This window comes from Pleurodeles waltl, chromosome 2_2, assembly GCF_031143425.1.
Source record: "Pleurodeles waltl isolate 20211129_DDA chromosome 2_2, aPleWal1.hap1.20221129, whole genome shotgun sequence".
NCBI lineage: Eukaryota > Metazoa > Chordata > Amphibia > Caudata > Salamandridae > Pleurodeles > Pleurodeles waltl.
This window is the reverse complement of record NC_090439.1, coordinates 66,829,670-66,847,969: the sequence shown is the minus strand read 5'-3', so window position 1 is coordinate 66,847,969 and position 18,300 is coordinate 66,829,670. Positions and strand designations below refer to the sequence as shown.

Sequence of the window (18,300 nt, the reverse complement as noted above, 5' to 3'; positions counted from 1 at the left end):
TGGTGCTCGTTAGCACAATAGCATCAACAATTTTGACGCTATTGTAGCGCTTTTCTACACTAGCGTCAAGAATTTTGATGCTAGTGCATTAAAGCACAGTGATGCCCATTGAATATAGTGACTTCATCTCTTAAAAGCCTGCTCTGAGCAGGAATTGAAAATGACGGAAAAATGTGCAGTGAAATTGTAAATTTCACTGCGCCATTTCTTTGGGCCTCCCTGCGCCGGAACGCCCCCTCACATACATTATGCCTTACACAGGCATAATGTGGCTCAAGGGGTCGCAAAGTGGCGCAATGCAAGCATTCCGCCACTTTGTAATTATAGCACTGCAGAAAAAAATGACGCTACTGCGGGGCTAAAGTGGCGCAAGGGGCTTGTAAATATGCCATATTGTTTTTTGTGCCTATTTAAGAGATCTGTATGTAAACTGCATGTTGCAGACACAGCCATAGAATCCTTCCTAGGTTATAGGATTTGTACCAGTGACTTTAGCAATAATAACATCCATTATTTGCATGTCTAGAAAAAATGTAGTTAATGTTGTGCTCTAAACGAGTAGTCTTTATGACCAACCACTCCTCTTTGTGCAATATCATGATAGAACAGTCCAATAAACCAATAGTCTAATGATGTTGAAAGTTCGTGTTTTTTATGTGCATTTAGCACAGTTTCACCTTAACGCAGAAGATCCTTCACTGGTCTGGATTATATGTTTAGTCACGTCTGTGCAGGTATCTCTGTTTATCTTTGTAAACCACATCACACTTCCCCTCTAATGTGTATTTCGATGTTGGCGTGAAATAAAAGAGAGTAGTGTCTCACTCTCATGTCAGGACACGTCCACATAAGCACTTCCTAGTTAGGAGGGACAATAGTGAAAGGTACCCTTCAGTGCATACTCAAGAATAAGACATCTATTACATTAGCTAACACCTCCATCCACATGGATAAAAATATAAAAATAATAATACAGCTTGTGAAGCATATTTACCAAAGTAGCGATTATCAAGCTCTTTTAAGTTCTTCTGTGTAACAAATAACACTAAACACAGGCAATGAAGTTAGGAACATACATAAGTAGTTACAAATACAATTTCCAGTTAATAAATAATAATGGAAATACTTCAATTCATCAACATCACTTAGTTCATAAGTTTCATTATTAGCAGTTGCTCTAAACCACTCTAGGCATTATCCTGTAACTACAAAAGCCTATAAATAAATAAATAGTTCATTTGAAGTAAATAGCAGGTCCTTTTGAAGTCTTTATGTACAACAGAGCTGTATTAACTTTTAGTGCAGTAATTCCTTAGCCCTGTTTGGACACCTGCGTTAGTTTCCTTAATCATTAATTTAAATAAAGGGTTTGTTAATTAAGACCTTCAAGCTCTCAGCTGTGGCTCTAATCATAAAATACTTTACCATTCGTGAACAATGCACTGAGTAGTGAAAACGTAAATTCTGCCCTTACTTTTAAGCATTGTTCTCTCACTGTTGTAAGTACATGAACAATGAATACTAAAATAACCTCTTTCTCTAATATTTCTACAACTCAAAACTTTAAAATATTGTTATAACAAACTGCCGAGTAGCAGTGCGCATATCTGGGTACAACATGACAAAGGGAAGACTTTTAAATAATCCAACAAAGCAGGCAAAGCACTAGCCAATTACCTAACTATACTCCCTCTATTAGGAACAAAACGGGAACAGCCATCATTGCATCACTTGAAATAGTTGAAGTTTTGAGAGAATTCTATGACTGCCTCTATAACACCAACCAATTCACATCAATAGCCGATTGTGGGAAATATTTGGAGAACATTCAGCTCCCAGCTCTTTCTGACCCTGATCTCAACTCTCGCTCCGAAATAAATAAAAAGATACGCTCTCTTAAACTTGGCAAAGCAACAGGGCCTGGTGGATTTTCAGCCATATTTCACAAAACATGCTAAAACGAAGTAATCCTTCGATTGGAATCCCTCTTCACTGACTTCGAGGAAACTACTAAAATCACAGGTACAACTTCTGAAGCCACGAATACCATGATTCATAAAGAAGGGAAGGACCTCTATAGGTCAAAAACTATAGACCCAATTCCATCCTAAACTTGGACTGTAAACTTTACGCAATAATTCTGGAGTCCAGACTAGAAAGAACTCTTTTATCCCTTATCCACAGATCACAAACTGGCTTCGTAAAAGGAAGACATGGCTCAGACGTTAGACTTTTCTGCCACATCACTGAAAAACCTAAATCTCTAACATCAACTACAATGGCCATGGCCTTGGATGCAGGAAAGGCCTTCCATAAGGTCTCCTGGCCTTTTCGCGCACACTGTAATTTGCAAATTTAATCTTGGAGAGACCTTCATCCATCAAACATTTGTGCTGTATGCCCAATCCTTGTCTCGTATCAGAGTTAATGGGTTCCTATCCAATAAAATAAACTTAGTGCAAGGTACTAGACAGGGGTGTCCCCCTTCTCCCCTTCTCTATCTATTAGTCATCGAACCTCTACATGTCTCCATCAGGACCAATGCACTTATAAAAGGCATACCTATTTAGAACACTCTCTACAGAGGAGCCGCCTATGCAGATGACACATACTCACAAGAGGCTGAAGCTGCCATCCCTGCAATTCTATCTGTGATTAATTCCTACGCACAGGGCCCAGCCTTCAAATGAACTAGAAGACACAAGGAAAATATTTGAGGAGATTCTCCTTAGGAAAATCAAAGGGATTTATCAGCCTGGTTGACAAAATTCGTGACTTGGTGGGGTTGTGTGGAATGAAAATAATGTTTGCCCCACAAATAAACTTTATTACTTCCATGTTTCCCACACAACTAAGAAACAACTTCTTCGAACATATAGACGCTGTAAATTCAGAATTCCTTTGGAAAGGGAAAATGGGTAAAATAGCCCTCAAGAAACTAAAACGTAATAAAGGCTCTGGAGGCCTTAACATCCCAAATGTCTTGAAATACCAACTTGCCTTCTGATAGAAATTGGGTCTCTATTTGCCAGAGGTTTGCACTCAGTCCAAGTAGGGACTACAATCTTAGTCAGGGCAAGTAGTATACACACTAAAAGGTTACCTGTGCTTACCCTCTCGTAGCTTGGCACAGAGCAGTCAGGCTAAACTAAAGAGGCAATGTATAAGTATTTGTGTGCACAAACACATGGACACAGACACACACACACACACACACACACAACACACACACACACTAACACAGTAAAAACACTACAAAAGGACTACACATAGCTAATATTTATACACAAGACCAAAATGAAAAAAATCCAACATACACAAGTCAAGTTATGAATTTTCAAAGATTAAATCAAAATGCAGAACTTAAAAAAACAATTGCTCCAACCAGAACTTCTGGTTGTGCTGGACCGGGGCAAATCCAAAAGTGCAGTCCTATCGCAGACTCCTTGACAATACCTTTATTGAGCCGATGCTTAGTGACAGTGAATTGATCCAGATGAGTGGATGCGTCGCGCTGGCAGGCGATGCGTCTTTTCCTGATCAGGCAACGTCGTTCATGCGTTGATGTCCAGAGCGATGAGTACTGGTTCCGATGCTTAGGTGCTGCTTCGGCCGAGCCAGGGCTATGTTGTAAGTCGGAGTTATTGAGTTGCACAGTTGGCAAGCGGTGTTCGCAGCTTCAGTCTACATATTTCACCATATGAATTAGTCTATACTCGGTACACAATGAAAAACCATTCTTCATGCAACTCGGTTGGTGGCTCTGAGTACCTTGGGTTCTTAGAAAACCTACAAACTCTAAAAATCACTGCAAACAGTAGGGCCAAGCGGATGTAATAGTATATTGTTTTTGTGAATCAGTGATTGGGACAAAAAGTTAAAGATGAAAACAGTGTCACAAATGGCTGTTCTTTCCTAGTCATTTTCAGTATTTATTTATTTAAACAGTTAGTTTATTTGGGAAAACCTTGAGGGTGTTCTACACACATGACCTCTTGCTGAATTTGGAATGTTGTCTACTTTTCAGAAATCTATAGCTTTTCTGGATCACCCACGGGTTTCACACTGGTTTCCACCACAAACTGGAAGTAGGTTGGAAGCACATAAAAATAGTAAAACATGGGCTTCAATTTTGAAAAATGCCAAAACTACCATCATTTAAAAAAAAAAAAAAACAGCTCTGCATGTTCCTGGAAGCTGGGAAGAAGGTGCCTTTAGCACAGCAAACTAGTTGTTGCCATTTTTATGAAAAAACAGACATTTTTATCCAGAGCACTTTTTTCCTATTTTTCCCTAAAAAGTTAACATTTAGCTATATGTTGGCTACTTTCCAGGGACATACACAAACTCTGGGTACCTTTAGAATCCCCACGATGTTGGAATAAAGGACACAAATTTAGCATGGATAGCTTATGTGGACAAAATGTTATAGAGGACTAAGCGTGAACTACCCCGAATAGCAAAAAAAAAGACTTACATTATCACAAAAATGATGTCACCATTTTATTATTTTTAAACTTTCATACTAGTGCCTGCATCCAATCAATCATTTTAAAAATCCTCTAGTCTGGTTGATTATTTTTGTGGCGCTGGATTAATTTGACATATTTTGTATTTGATTTTCAAGCCCATAATTTGACATTTTTGTTAGCTCTCGATGCACACACAGCGTGTTATTTGCTGGCTTTATTTATCTACTTTTGGAGTACAATTATTTTTACTACGCAACCCACATAAATTGTAATGGGCCAGGAACACCATAACTTGAAACAGCTTGTACTCGGCCTGCTACTAGCAATTTTCGGAGACACTGTTCTCCTTTCTTTGTTTTTAAGCTGAGTATTGTTTTGGTGGGAGTGTAGACCCATGAATGAAAAATATTTGTCCAAGTTCTCCTCTTTACTAAGACCCATAGAAAAAAGAGGAATATTCTTAAAAATCACACGCAACAGTAATGGATGGATGGTAGGTATTTCTGGATTCCCCAGAGATGTCGTTAGTAAATTACATCCAGCTACCCATTCACAGTGACAATCCTCAACTGAGTTCCAGTCAATAAAAGACTACTCTTAAAAACTTTAAGCTTCAACGACTGAACACGTTGACAACAGGGATATGAAACCAAACAAAATATCTTCACCTAAGCGTGTGAGCCAGTTTCCTCTGTCCCACAAGTTTTGCTCTCCTCAAACTCAAACCAAGTTTAAAGGGACATGACTGTTAAAAGGTCTGACAGTGGTCAATATCTGCCACTAATATAACCAGACAAAATAAAAAAAAATGAGTTTTTTAGAAATAACTTTTTAACGCAGAAGCCACCCTCCACAACTATTGCAGTTTATGAGGAATGTGTATCTGCACCAGTTGTGCAAAAGGGCATGCACATCTTGTAGCTGTTGCCATTTTCTAAACTTTCTAACCTAAGAGTTATGTAAAGCAACTTCCAGCTATATGCAAGGCTGTGCAAAGAAATATAATAAGTAAAAGAACTCATAAGCAAAAAAATATACACTTGCAGATGACGGGCTAAAGGTAACATGGAGCCAGACTGGAGCTGGTAGGCTAGAAGACAGTGTCGACAGGAGTTAAATTTATGAACAAAATTGAAGATGGAGTTTGATTTCAGATAATCCTATTAAAATACATGACAGAAGAAACTGTTGTATAATAGGTCCACTGGTGATTCAAACCTGCACGCAGACATTAAAGCCATACTGTGACAGGACAGTGATTTAAATGTAGAATTGATAAATAGTATATAACTTTTACTTACCTGATGAAAGCCAAGGTACTCAACAATTGTTGAGGATGCATAAAATATCATCCCTTCTGCGCTCACCACCAGTGCGAAACCATTGAGGGACTAAAAAAAACAAAAATGCAAACAAGTTAAAAATTAAATATTAATGCTAAATGTTAAAAGTATATATACATACATTATACACAATAGGTTTTCAGCAGTGGCACAAAAATATGCTCCTTTGTGGAAATCTAGCAGATGAACAAATACAGGAGATATTATGACAGAGGCCTAGAGTAAAAATTGCACTGAAAACAAATCAAATGTCGGTCAGCCAAGTAATTGTGGCAATTCAATATTTGTGTTCACTGTGGCGAGTCAATATTTTAGCAACTGTAAGAACAAGACCTTTGATGGGTCCTGCATTAACTTTAAGAAAAGACTAAAATCCCGCCATTGTACACTTACTACTTTCTCGCTAAGCAATAACAACCTGGAAAAGGCTTAAACATATCTATAATTTGGCAACATAATCTTCTGACCGTTTCTGCATTCAAACCCAACACCATAAAAGTATTTATTCAGAAAAGAGATACTGATTGTTCAATAGCCCAGTAGACGTGAGAGAGCGTAGCTTATATAATCTATATTAACATGAAATGTTTATGAATTAAGGTGTGATGATGCCGCATAGGAACTATAGTAATAGCAATTTTGCTTAGACGTGCGCTTGAATTGTGACCATGGTGAGTCTCCACCAATGTATACGCGAGCTAATAATGATGACCAAAATGTTTATGTTACGTTCAATTAAGCTTATACTAACATTTGCGTTATTAAACCTGTATTGAAAACCTCATAGGCCTTAAGTTAGCATGAGCTGCAGTTTAGCTGTTTGGCTCTCATATTAAATGCATTTTTCTATTTTTCTGTGTGTTGACTCATAAGGGGCCATGACTCTGTTTGTTCTTTTTCTTCAAACTTGGAAGATGAATGTAACCATGTAGATCCGTTTCCCACTGCTTCTCATCGTCTTCAAAACTAAATGTTATAAATGAATTGAAACGGTGTAGATTAATGTAATGTACAAGGTCATTCAAACCGGTGAAGACAATGGAACTGCTGACCAAAAGATGTGCAAAGAATTACCAAGGGATGAAGTCACACCGGACGTGCCACCTCTGAAGACCTCAATTATGAAGACCAATCAAAGACTTGTAAAACAATATGGGGTGAAGATTAAGATTACCTAATGTGTTATACGATAGGTTAAAAATAGTGGGGTATAGCAAATGTCCAATAGAATTTTGGGGGAATGTACTACGAAAAAGGGATAAAAACCCATGTCACTGGAAGTCAGGAGAATTAGGTGGGGAATGCTATTGATTTTATCCAGAAACTCTGTCATTCTGTTTGGTGACTTGAGATTTTATTAAAACCATCCTCACCCTTAGACTGCCCATTTACACTTTACCTCCTTATGAGGGAAGTGCCCTTTTGTCCCAGAGCTGAGTTCTGACTGATGGCGATTTGACTGATGTCCTGAAGACGAAGACTGAACCTGTGCGCTGACCTAATCTTTGGAGGGTAATTATGACAATGCATTTGTAATTTGTCGGTTTGCTTTTCCTTTCTATGTAAAAACATCTTACTTTTGACAGCGACCTTAGCAAAATGTTTTCCAGATTGGTGTTCTAAATTGTTGCGCATGAAGCACAACATGCTAATGCTAATCAGTGGTTAGGACAGGTGTTCACCTACATTGACGCAAATAGACAAATGACCAAGACTATGCTTTGTTGAACTGACGCGATATTGACTCTCTGCCAATCTTGATCTATGTTCACGCCGTGTTATGTTCTAATGCTTGTGATTCTTGCTTTAATGAAATCTTATCAAAGTTGCCATATTATGACTATGCTATTATGTTTCTTGGTTTTGAGGTTAACGCATTTGCTCTTAGATTGTAACTGATAGGGAATAAAACTCATAAAATTCTACTAAACTGGTGTGGTTATTCATGGCTGCAAGGTCATGGTAGAGTTTTGAATTGATTAATGACTTTGACTAAAGTGAAATGCATGGTTGTGATAAAAATTGATGACATTATTGATGTATTGATTGACATACTGATTAGCTATCTCGTCCTAAGGTGTCTCTCAACTGGGTCAAAAGGTTCATTGGCCTAAAACGAGTCCTAATGTGTAATAAAATAGGATAAAAGGATGCATTAACAGTTCATTAATGGTATTCAATCCCACACAGAGAACTAAACTAACTCTGCCCTCATTCATGAAACAAGATATTATAAAATGTCCTCCTCTGTTGCAATATTTCCTGCTGTCCCCTTGCAGCTAAGCCGAGGCCCTAAAACCATGCTTCTCTGTAAAATTCCTAGATGTTTGGAATAGTTTTTAAGCGATCGTTCATCACATCATAATTGACTTTTCTTACTTGAGGTGGTTTCATCAACTATTATTTTCCTAGACATATTTTGTAGATTTCTGTAAGATTAAACACAAGACAAAAATATAAGAAAATAATGAAAGACACATTATGGGCTTTATGTGTTTAGCCAACCCTTCTTTCTAGGAAAACAGGAGAGTAGCACAATTAGCAGCTTATCTCTGAGGAAAGAGGAAAAAAAGAGAGGTGGAGAGAGGCAGAGAGAGATCAAGTAAGAGACGGTAAGAGTGTGAAAGGGTAAAAGAGAGGGAAAGGGATAGAGAGAGAAAAGGGTAAAAGGGAATGAGAGCAAGAGAAAGAGAGAGAGAGAGAGAATGCCAGCCAGAAAAAAGGACAGCATAGCATGATAGATCGCCTAAAACTCCTATCTGTCGTGGAATCCAAGTATTGTGCAGTGGTTTAGCCACAGGGGCTAACAAGCCCATATAGTAGTAATCCACTGTACATTATAGTACGGTGTTATGTCAAGTCAAGTTATACCACTGTGTCTTTTAACATAAGCCTCTTTTCTTTGGATCCCCTCCCAGCCTCCACTTCTCTTCAGCCTGCCCTTATGCCCATCCACTACAAGTGTCCTACATTTCCAAAACAATCAGGAAGCATGGACTGATCTGACTCATTTAGAGGATTGCAAAGTAAACTAACTACTAGTAGTAAACGTGACTGTTTCTTATTGGAGGTTTACAATAGGGCCTACTTCAAAAGGTACATTTACACTTGTCAATATACTCACATGTAAACTTACTAATCACCATGTCTGTGTATCAATTTACTAACAGGTCCAGACTGTGAGAAAACAGGGCTGATTGCAGAGACCCCCCTAACTTTTTGCCCCCATTTGCCACTTTTTGCTGGTGTTTTCCTGACTCTGAGGGTGCCCTGGGTACTGCTAACCAGTCCCAGGGCCTGTGCTCTGTATAAAATAAGTATGCAAATGAGGCTAATTATAATTGGCGATGTCAACTGTATTAAAAACAGAAGAGATGGGTTCTCCGATGCAGATCAAGACCCTTTAATCGGCCTGCTACAATTACCTTTCCCTTGCCAGTCTCAATCCAACTGACCTCAGGAATTCAAACCACAACATTCCTCTGCAAAACATGGAACGCGGGCGCTCCTTAGTGTGAGTTGAGCACTCGTGAATGCGACGGTTCCAAGTATGACACATCCTTCTCCCTTACACATTAAAACAACAAATAAGAAAACACAAGTTAAATACAATGAACAGCTCCCTAAGCTGGGAATGAGATAACTTGGAAGCACAAGTAACAGGAAAAACAAAAAATTTGGTAAATAGTAAAATTCAATGGAGGTCACATTTAAACCCAAATGCCTAATGTAGGGCACATGTTATGAACATTCTTTTTTCTTTTTTAAACATACCACTAGCTCACTCTGAAGCACTCAAGTTAAGTTTCTTAGGAAATATTCAAACCTGTTCCCTTACATAATTGTTCAAATATACAGGCGGTTTTCTTTCTCTCACTATCCTGCCTTCCCTTCTACTACCACCCTCTCCCGTGAACACCTCATCAATCTCACATCTTCTTACATCACTACCTGGAGGCAAAAAAATATGAGGGTTATCTATAGATTCACCTACTACCTCTTCAGTCAACACGAAATCACTACACCCCTCTTCAAAATTATTAACAATATTTCTCAATTCATCTCACGTACTTCCCTTCTGGTACAAAGCTGCTTTGCGCTTATTCCACTTGATCCCATTGCTCAACACCACATATAAATTACTCACTTGTCTGACTTCAAAAGAACCACAGCACTTAAACCATCCCGTCCTACACGACCATCATTGACTTTTACCCAGTCGCCAACTTGTATACCACAAAGTTTACACACCTGCAAACTCTTCACAGAACTATCAACCTTTACTACATCATCCACCAACCAGCTTGGAACTAGTTTCGTTCTGGCCTTACGCCCTCTCATGAACTCAAAAGGTGTTTTATCTTTATCCTTAAGCTTGGTGGTGCGATGAGCCCAAACAGCTTCTTGTACTGCTACATCTATATTTTGATTACACCTCATGGCCAACTGAATAGTTCCCTTAACCATAGGATTCATCCTCTCAACAACACCATTGGCTTGAGAGTTATGTAGGGCAGTACGATTGTGTGTGATCCCATATGCCAACAAAAACTCCTTCATTTCGACAGAAGTCAACTGCGTGCCATTGTCCACAATGATAGTATGAGGACAACCTTCCCTCCTGAAAACATCTTTCAAAATAGCAATAGTTTTCCTTGTCGACACCTCTCTCATGAACACTACCTCCAACCATTTAGAATACACATCCACCAAGACCAAGGCAAATCTTCGGTTGTACCCTACATCTGGCAGAGGCCCTATAAAGTCTATACAAACTGTGTGCCATGCTTCACTAGGGTCTTCAATGTGACAACTCCGCCACCCTGCTTGACAACCTCTCCAACCTCGGCCTCAAACAGCTCATCACAACATCGACCCACTCCGCAGGACACACAAACCACCCTATTTTCTCCGCCAGCAATCACGTCTCCTTCAGCCACACCACCGAACTCCACTGGACAGACCACCACTGCATCCACTTCTCCTTCAAGAAACCCACAACGGATCCCCCACTGGAGTTGGAACAAGGTCACCGAAGTCCAACTTATCGCGACCCTCTCCCAGAACCCATCCACCGACACCACCGACACTGATGTAGCTGCCTGCAACTTCAGCCAATGGGTCAACTCCTGTGCCAGTATTCTCGCCCCAATCAAGCATCCCTCCAACAGACGCAACAACAGAAAGGCCTTCTGGTTTACCGCCGACCTCCACGAATCTAAGCAAAGCTGCTGAAGACTCGAAATAAAATGGAGCCAAGATCAGACTCTGGACAACCTCACAGCCTTCCAAAACGCCATCTGCAGGCACCACCAACTCATCTGAGCCACCAAAAGAACCGCCTTCAAAGACCGAATCAACAACAACGCACAGAGCCACAAGGAGCTCTTCAACGTTTTGAAGGAACTCTCCAACCCCAGCTCCAACGCCATCCCGCCATCCCGCCATCCCAAGACCTCTGCGGCTCCCTAGCCTCCTACTTCCACTGCAAGAATGCAGACATCCATGACAGCTTCAGCACCCAGACCCCCCCCGGCAACCACCAACACCACAGATTCACCTCCAACCAACCTCCTGCTCTCCTGGACCCCTGTCAACGACTACAACACAATCGAAATCATGAACACCATCCACTTCGGCTCTCCATCTGACCCCTGCCCTCACCACATCCTCAACAAAGCAAGCTCTGTCATCCACCCCAACTACATAAGATCATCAACAGCTCCTTCGAGTCCGCCACCTTCCCGGAGAGCTGGAAACATGCCGAGATCAACGCCCTCCTCAAAAAACCCAAGGTGGACACAAAGGACCTCAAGAACTTCTGGACTATCTCCCTGCTCCTCTTCCCGGCAAAAGTAATCGAGAAGGCTGTCAACAGACAACTAACCCCCTTCCTCGAGGAGAACCCCACCCTGGACCCTTCCCAATATGGATACCGCAGCAACCACAGCATCAAAACCACCCTCATCGCCGCCATCGACAACATCAGAACCATACTGGACAACGACAAAACCGATGCCCTCATCCTCCTGCCGTCTGCCACCACACCCTGCGCTCACGCCTCAGCAATGCTGGAATCCGCAACAGAGCCCTGGACTGGGTCACATCCTTTCCCACCGGCAGAACCCAGAGAGTCCGCCTCCTCCCATTCCGCTCAGACGACACCGAAATCATCTGCGGCGTACCCCAGGGTTCATCCCTCATCCCGAACCTCTTCAATGTCTACGTGGCCCCGCTCGCTAACATCGCCTGATCCCACAACCTCAACATCATCTCAGAGGCCGACGACAACCAGCTGATCCTCTCCCTCACCAAGGACTTCGCCAAGACCTACTTCCATGAAGAAATGAAGGCCATCACCGAATGGATGAAGATCAGCTGCATCAAACTCAATTCCGACAAGAAGGAAGTCCTCATCTTCGGCTCCATCCCTCCGCATGGGATGACTCCTGGTGGCCTGCCACTCTCGGAGCCGCTCCGACTCCCACCGACCACGCACGTAACCTAGGATTCATCTTGGACTCCTCATTATACATGACCCAGCAAGTCATCGCCATCGCCTCCTCCTGCTTCAACACCCTCTGCATGCTCCGAAAGATCTACAAATGGATATCCACCGAAACCAGAAGAACAGCTATCCAAGCCCTTGTAGGCAGCAAACTGGAGTACGGCAATGCCCACTACGCAGGAACCACAGCCAAACTACAGAAGAGGCTGCACCGCATCCAGAACACCTCCGCACGCCTCATCCTGGACATCCCCTGCCACTGCCACATCACAGACCACCTGAGAAACCTGCACTGGCTCCCAGTCAACAAGAGAATCACATTCAAACTCCTCACCCATGCTCAGAAAGCACTGCACAACACCGGACCAGAATACCTCAACAGACGGCTCTCCTTCTACACCCTGACCCAACATCTCCGCTCCTCCCACCTCGCCCTTGCAACCGTCCCATGCGTCCGCAGAACTACAGCCGTACTCTCGCACCTCGCTGCCAAAACGTGGAACACTCTTCCCACCCACCTGCGCCAGACCAAAGACCTCCTTACCTTCAGGAAACTTCTCAAGACCTGGCTGTTCAAGCAGTAGAAGCACCTCACCCCCTCTTTTGGCCCCCCCCTCGGCACCTTGAGACCCTCATGGGTGAATAATGCGCTTTGCAAATTCCTGATTGATTGATTGATTGATTGATCTGGGACTTCGTCCCAAGTTTCAGTGTTTTTTCCCTCTCCTTACAGTGAATACACTCCTCTACCCACTGAGCAATTTGCACATCAATACCAGGCCACTAAAAGTTTTCTTTAACTCTCCTTTGAGTCAACGTCTGGCCTAAATGTCCTTCGTGCACCAACTGTATGATTCTCTCCCTTAAATTCTCCAGTGGTACAAACCTGTTGCCTCTCATCACCACACCTCCGTCACTTACCGACAACTCATCCAAATTTTTTACATAAGGTCTTACAGATACAGCAACTGCACTCTCTCTCCTTCCACCCTTGACAATCATCCTGCTCACACTCTGTAATACAGAATCTCCTGCCATTTCTCGCACCCACTCCGTTTTAGAAAAACACCTAACCCATGTTGCACTATACTCTCCATCCATGCCACTGCCCGTTCTTCCCCTTTGTTCAAAACTGTCTCTCCATCGACAACCTTCCAATCCACAGCAAGATGTTAAAGTGCATCAGCTTGAACATTTTGCACCCTTAAATGTATTCAATATGATACAAGAAATCCTGTAAGCGAGCAGCCAACTTAGCCAATCTTGAGGACTCCTTACCCGCTCCTTCTGCAGATAATACCTTTAACAAAGGCTTGTGATCCGTTCTCAACTTGAAACTTATGCCCCACAAAAATGTTCTAAAGTACTCTGCTGACCACGCTGCCGCCAATGCTTCTCGCTCGATCACCGAGTAGTTCCTTTCACTTTCAGTCAGCGAGCACGAGGCAAAAGCCACCATCCTTTCAACTCCCTTGTGCAGCTGTGATGACACAGCACCTACACCAGACGCACTGGTGTCTACAGTGACAATGGTAGGAAATGAGGTATTAAAAGGTATTAACATTTTTTGCAGCACACACATCACGCGTTATATTATCAAAACACACCTGCTGAACCTCCAACGACTCAAATATACGTCCTTTACGCAGTAAAACCTTCAGCTCCTCTGTTTTGGCTGCAAAGTTTTCAACTAATTTTGAATAGTACTCTATAAGTCCCATGAAAGATATTAGTTCATCCTTGTTTTTTGGACATGGAGACAGTTTCATGGCTTCCAAAAGATATCTCTTTAGTTTGATTCGGTCACCAGAAATTGTGTTGCCCAAGTATTCAATCTCTTTACTCACAAAAACACATTTCTCTTTATACAGTGTAAGACCCACTTCCAGTAGTTTCCTAAGCACCTTTCTCAAAATCTGATTGTGTTCTACAACAGTCGGTGCAAACACCAAAATATCATCTTGGAAGAATATTACATTATTAAAACCCTCAAAAACTTGTGACATCATGCGCTGGAAAGCACTTGCAGTAGACGAGAGGCCAAATGGCATTCTAATGAAGCGGAATGTGCCATCCATGGTGATGAATGCTGTAACATATTGTGAACTGTGATGCAAACAGATCTGATGGTACGCACACTTCAGGTCCAACTTTGAAAAGTACTTGCCTCCATTGAGTAACATGAAAAGTTAATTGATGTTAGGCAGGGGAAAAGTATCTGTTACAATGCTCTGATTAGCACAGCGAAGATCCACACAAAAACTTAATTAGCCATTAGACTTCTTTGTAATAACCACGGGTGAAACCTAATCAGAAGCCTCCACGGGTTCGATTACACCATCCCTTTTCATATCTTTCAACATGCTACTGATTTCCTCTCAGACTACAATAGGTACTTTACTAACTTTGTGTTTCACAGCAACAGCGCCTGGCTTCATGCAAATCTTGTGCACATACCCTTTCAACTCAGCAATCTCTTCTCTAAACACTTCTTTCACTTCCTCAAGAATTTCATTCACACCACTATCTTCAACAATCAGAATTTGTTCAGGACCCCTTGGGTTCACAATTAAATTGAGGTCGTATTGGTGCATCCACACCAAGATTGGTGGCCCACTTTCAGCCACACTGACTTTGCCATGAGTTTCCCTCGTTTTGAATCGTATAGAAGTTGTAAAAACAAAACAAAATGTCAATCTCCTCTCCATGATATCCACCAGGACAAATGTCCTTTGCCTCCAAATCAACCTGTGGCTAGTTCTTGAGGAACACATCTTTAGCAACGATGGTATACTTTGAACCCATGCCCACCATTAGTTCGACATCTATGTTCCCTATGTTGAACCAAGCTTTGGGCCTGCTTTTCCTTTTATCGTTGTCTGTTTTACTTCCATCACTTAAGCTAAGAATGCAGTCATGAGGTTCACCTCTATCCTCACACGCCGCCACAGCCTTTGACTTAGGCCACTCACTACACATACGTGCAAAGTGCCCCTTGCGTCCACACCTCCTGCACTCTCTATTTATAGCATAACACACCTTGGACTCACTGTTATGTAAATTGCTCCCACATCTGTTACACTTCTTATTATTTAACTTATTGTAAACAAATGTTTGTGTTTTCTGTGAACTCTGTGTATTCTTTCCAACAGCACCCACACTACCACAACTACTCTCAATTCATCCTACTACTTCCGTCACGTGTTTTGCTCCAATGCCGCTATATTTCCCCATTTCTCTCATGAATAATTCTGATTCATCCACTACTTTAGCCATATCAATCACATCCTTTAAATTGGGATTTTTTGCAGCCCACAATCTTTCTTGGATCTTCCTACTCTTGCCATCAACTGATCTCTAATAATCTCCTCACACATCCCACCAAAATGGCATTTCACTGACAGCTCTCTCAGGCTTGATACAAGCTTGTCAATAGACTCACCAACTCTCTGTGGATGAGTATAAAACTTATACCTCGCCATCACTACATTAGTTTCCTTTGCAAACCTATTGCTTAATCTCATTCTGGCTTCCCTGTATTCATCATCAATTCGAGCTCCATTGTCTGTAGCTAAAGGCATGCATTTAAATAATCTCTGCGCCTCTGACCCTAAGCAATTCAATAAAATAGCTTTTTTTGCGTGCAGAACTGAAATCCTCACTGTCTAAAACCAAAAGATAATTATCGAAAATATCTATCCAGTCTTCCCACTGAATCACCGATACCCCTTGGTGAGGGAAAAAGAGTGGTGGTGCAGCAATTGATATGTGTTCCATGATGTACTGACAAACAATTACAATAAGGTACAGTGTAACCAATAAACACAATGTACTGTCTTGGTGTGTGCGTCAATGCGCTTTGAAACAGAATGCTGGTGTGTGCATCACCGTGCTTTTAGAGGTAAGTTTAACCGTGAGTATATGGTGGGCACATCACTATGCTCTGCAATCTTGAGCGTTTGGTGTGCACGTCACTGCGCTTAAAAAATTGAATAGAAAACTGAGCACGATGCAAAGCTTGAAGCATCTATCTGCAAGTAAGCACTGCCTCTTTAAGGACTGATTTCTGGTGTGGCTGAAATACATCTGTAAGCAAGCACAGCCCCTTTACGACGTGAGTCTCCTCCTCCTGTGATCCTATCACGGAAAGCCATAGCTGGACTGCCCCTTTAAGGAGTGGTTCTTGATGCGGCTGAAATGTATCTGCAGGCAAGCGCTGCCCCTTTAAGACGTGAGTCTCCTCTGGTGATGCTATCTCATAAAGCCAGCGTGCTGCCGTGTTTGGAATACGCTGTCAATGGCGCACGTAAACCTTCACAAGACCCTCGAATGGCTATAAATTCAAATTCAGCCCTCCAGATCTGGTAGGACTATGAGGGTCATCACAACCCTGGCGGTTGTTTTGGCGGATTTCACCAAGAGCAGGCTGGTGGTGAAATCCTTGGTATTACGACTGCAGCGGAAGTGCCGCGGTCGCACCGCCGGGACCGGCGTTTTCCCGCCGGGACTGGCGTTTTCCCCGCCAATTTAGTCCCGGCAGGAGTAATCCTTCAGGGCAGCGCTGCTTGCAGCGCTGCCCAGGGGATTACGAGTCCCCCTCCCGCTAGCCTTTTCATGGCAGTTTGCACCGCCATGAAAAGGCTGGCGGAAAGGGGAGTTGCGGGCCCCCTGCCACGGCACGTGCAGCTTTTCACTGTCTGCTATACAGACAGTGAAAAACGCGATGGGTGCAACTGCACCCGTTGCACGCCGCAACACCGCCGGCTCCATTTGGAGCCAGCTCCTGTGTTGCGGCCAAGATCCCCGCTGGGCCGGCGGGCGGAAACCAGGTTTCCGCCTGCCGGCCCACCGGGGATCTCATAATGGCCGTGGCGTGAGTGTGGCTGCATTGGCGGCCGTCCGGCGGTCAGACCTTGGCGGAAGGTCGTAATGACCCCCTATATATCTCACGGCACCCACAGTACCTTGAATACACTCGACACTTGAATACTCGTAAATGCACGAAGATTTCAGCTCTCAGGCTTTGAATTCTTGAAGCGTCATATACACTCCTGGTCACCTAGCAGGCCAGCGATTAAACTGGTATTCTCGTCGCCAAAAAATGTAGTAAATACAGAAGAAACTGGTTCTCCGATGCGGATCGAGATCCTTTAATCGGCCTGCTACAATGACCTTTCCCTTGCCAGTCTCAATCCAACTGGCCTCAGGAATTCAAACTACCACATTCCTCCGCATAACTTGGAACGTGGGCACTCAGTGTGAGGCGAGCGCTCGTGAATATGAAGGTTCTAAATATGACATCAAACTACTTATAAGTCCCTAATATATGGTAGGGCCTGTAGGTTTAGGGACCCCAGCATAGGTAGTGCACCCATCAGTGCACTGCTGAGGTGCCCAGGGTCATTTTAAAAGCAGGCCTGACTTGCTGGCTGTTTTTAAATTAAAGTTATAGGCAAATTTGACTTTGGAATTAAAAGTACTTCCAAAGTCTTAAACTACCTTATTTTTACATTTAGGTCACCCCAAAGGTGTGCCCTATGTGCCCCTAGGGTTCGGTGAGATGTAGCTATAAGCAGGGACCTTATACAAATTGTTTTATAAGCCCTGGTGAGATAAAATAGCCAAATTCGTTTTTCCCTCACTGTAGTGAATGGCCTCCATAGGCTAAAATGGGAAGACTTTATTTTAATTAACAAAGTCCCCTTAAGTGTCAGATATCTCACGTTTGGTATCAAATTAATTGTTATAATAAATCCCACAACTTACAATTGTTGGATTTAATTTTAACTAGTTAAGGTAAAGAGTTTGAAACTCTACCTAAAAAATTGCCAACTACAGCTCTGTAGTGCCCTTCTCTGATTGGCCAGCCTCTGGCAGCCAGGCCAGGCTTCCTTGATGAAGTGTGAAGTGGCCTGGGCAGAACACAAAGGATGTGCCTTGGGGAGGAGAACTACCTCAGCAGATCGGGAAGCGAGAG

The 18,300-nt window shown here is 42.5% G+C and overlaps 1 protein-coding gene across 2 annotated transcripts in view; it reads right to left on the bottom strand.

Moving 5' to 3' along the window:
- The window catches only part of AHRR (aryl hydrocarbon receptor repressor), an 837,654-nt gene that overhangs the window by 307,161 nt on the left and 512,193 nt on the right, over positions 1 to 18,300 (bottom strand). For both annotated transcript variants that reach the window (XM_069219459.1, XM_069219460.1), the window contains exon 5: positions 5,774 to 5,863. In XM_069219459.1, coding sequence (XP_069075560.1) covers positions 5,774 to 5,863 — 90 coding nt within the window. The remainder of the gene's footprint in view (positions 1 to 5,773; positions 5,864 to 18,300) is intronic.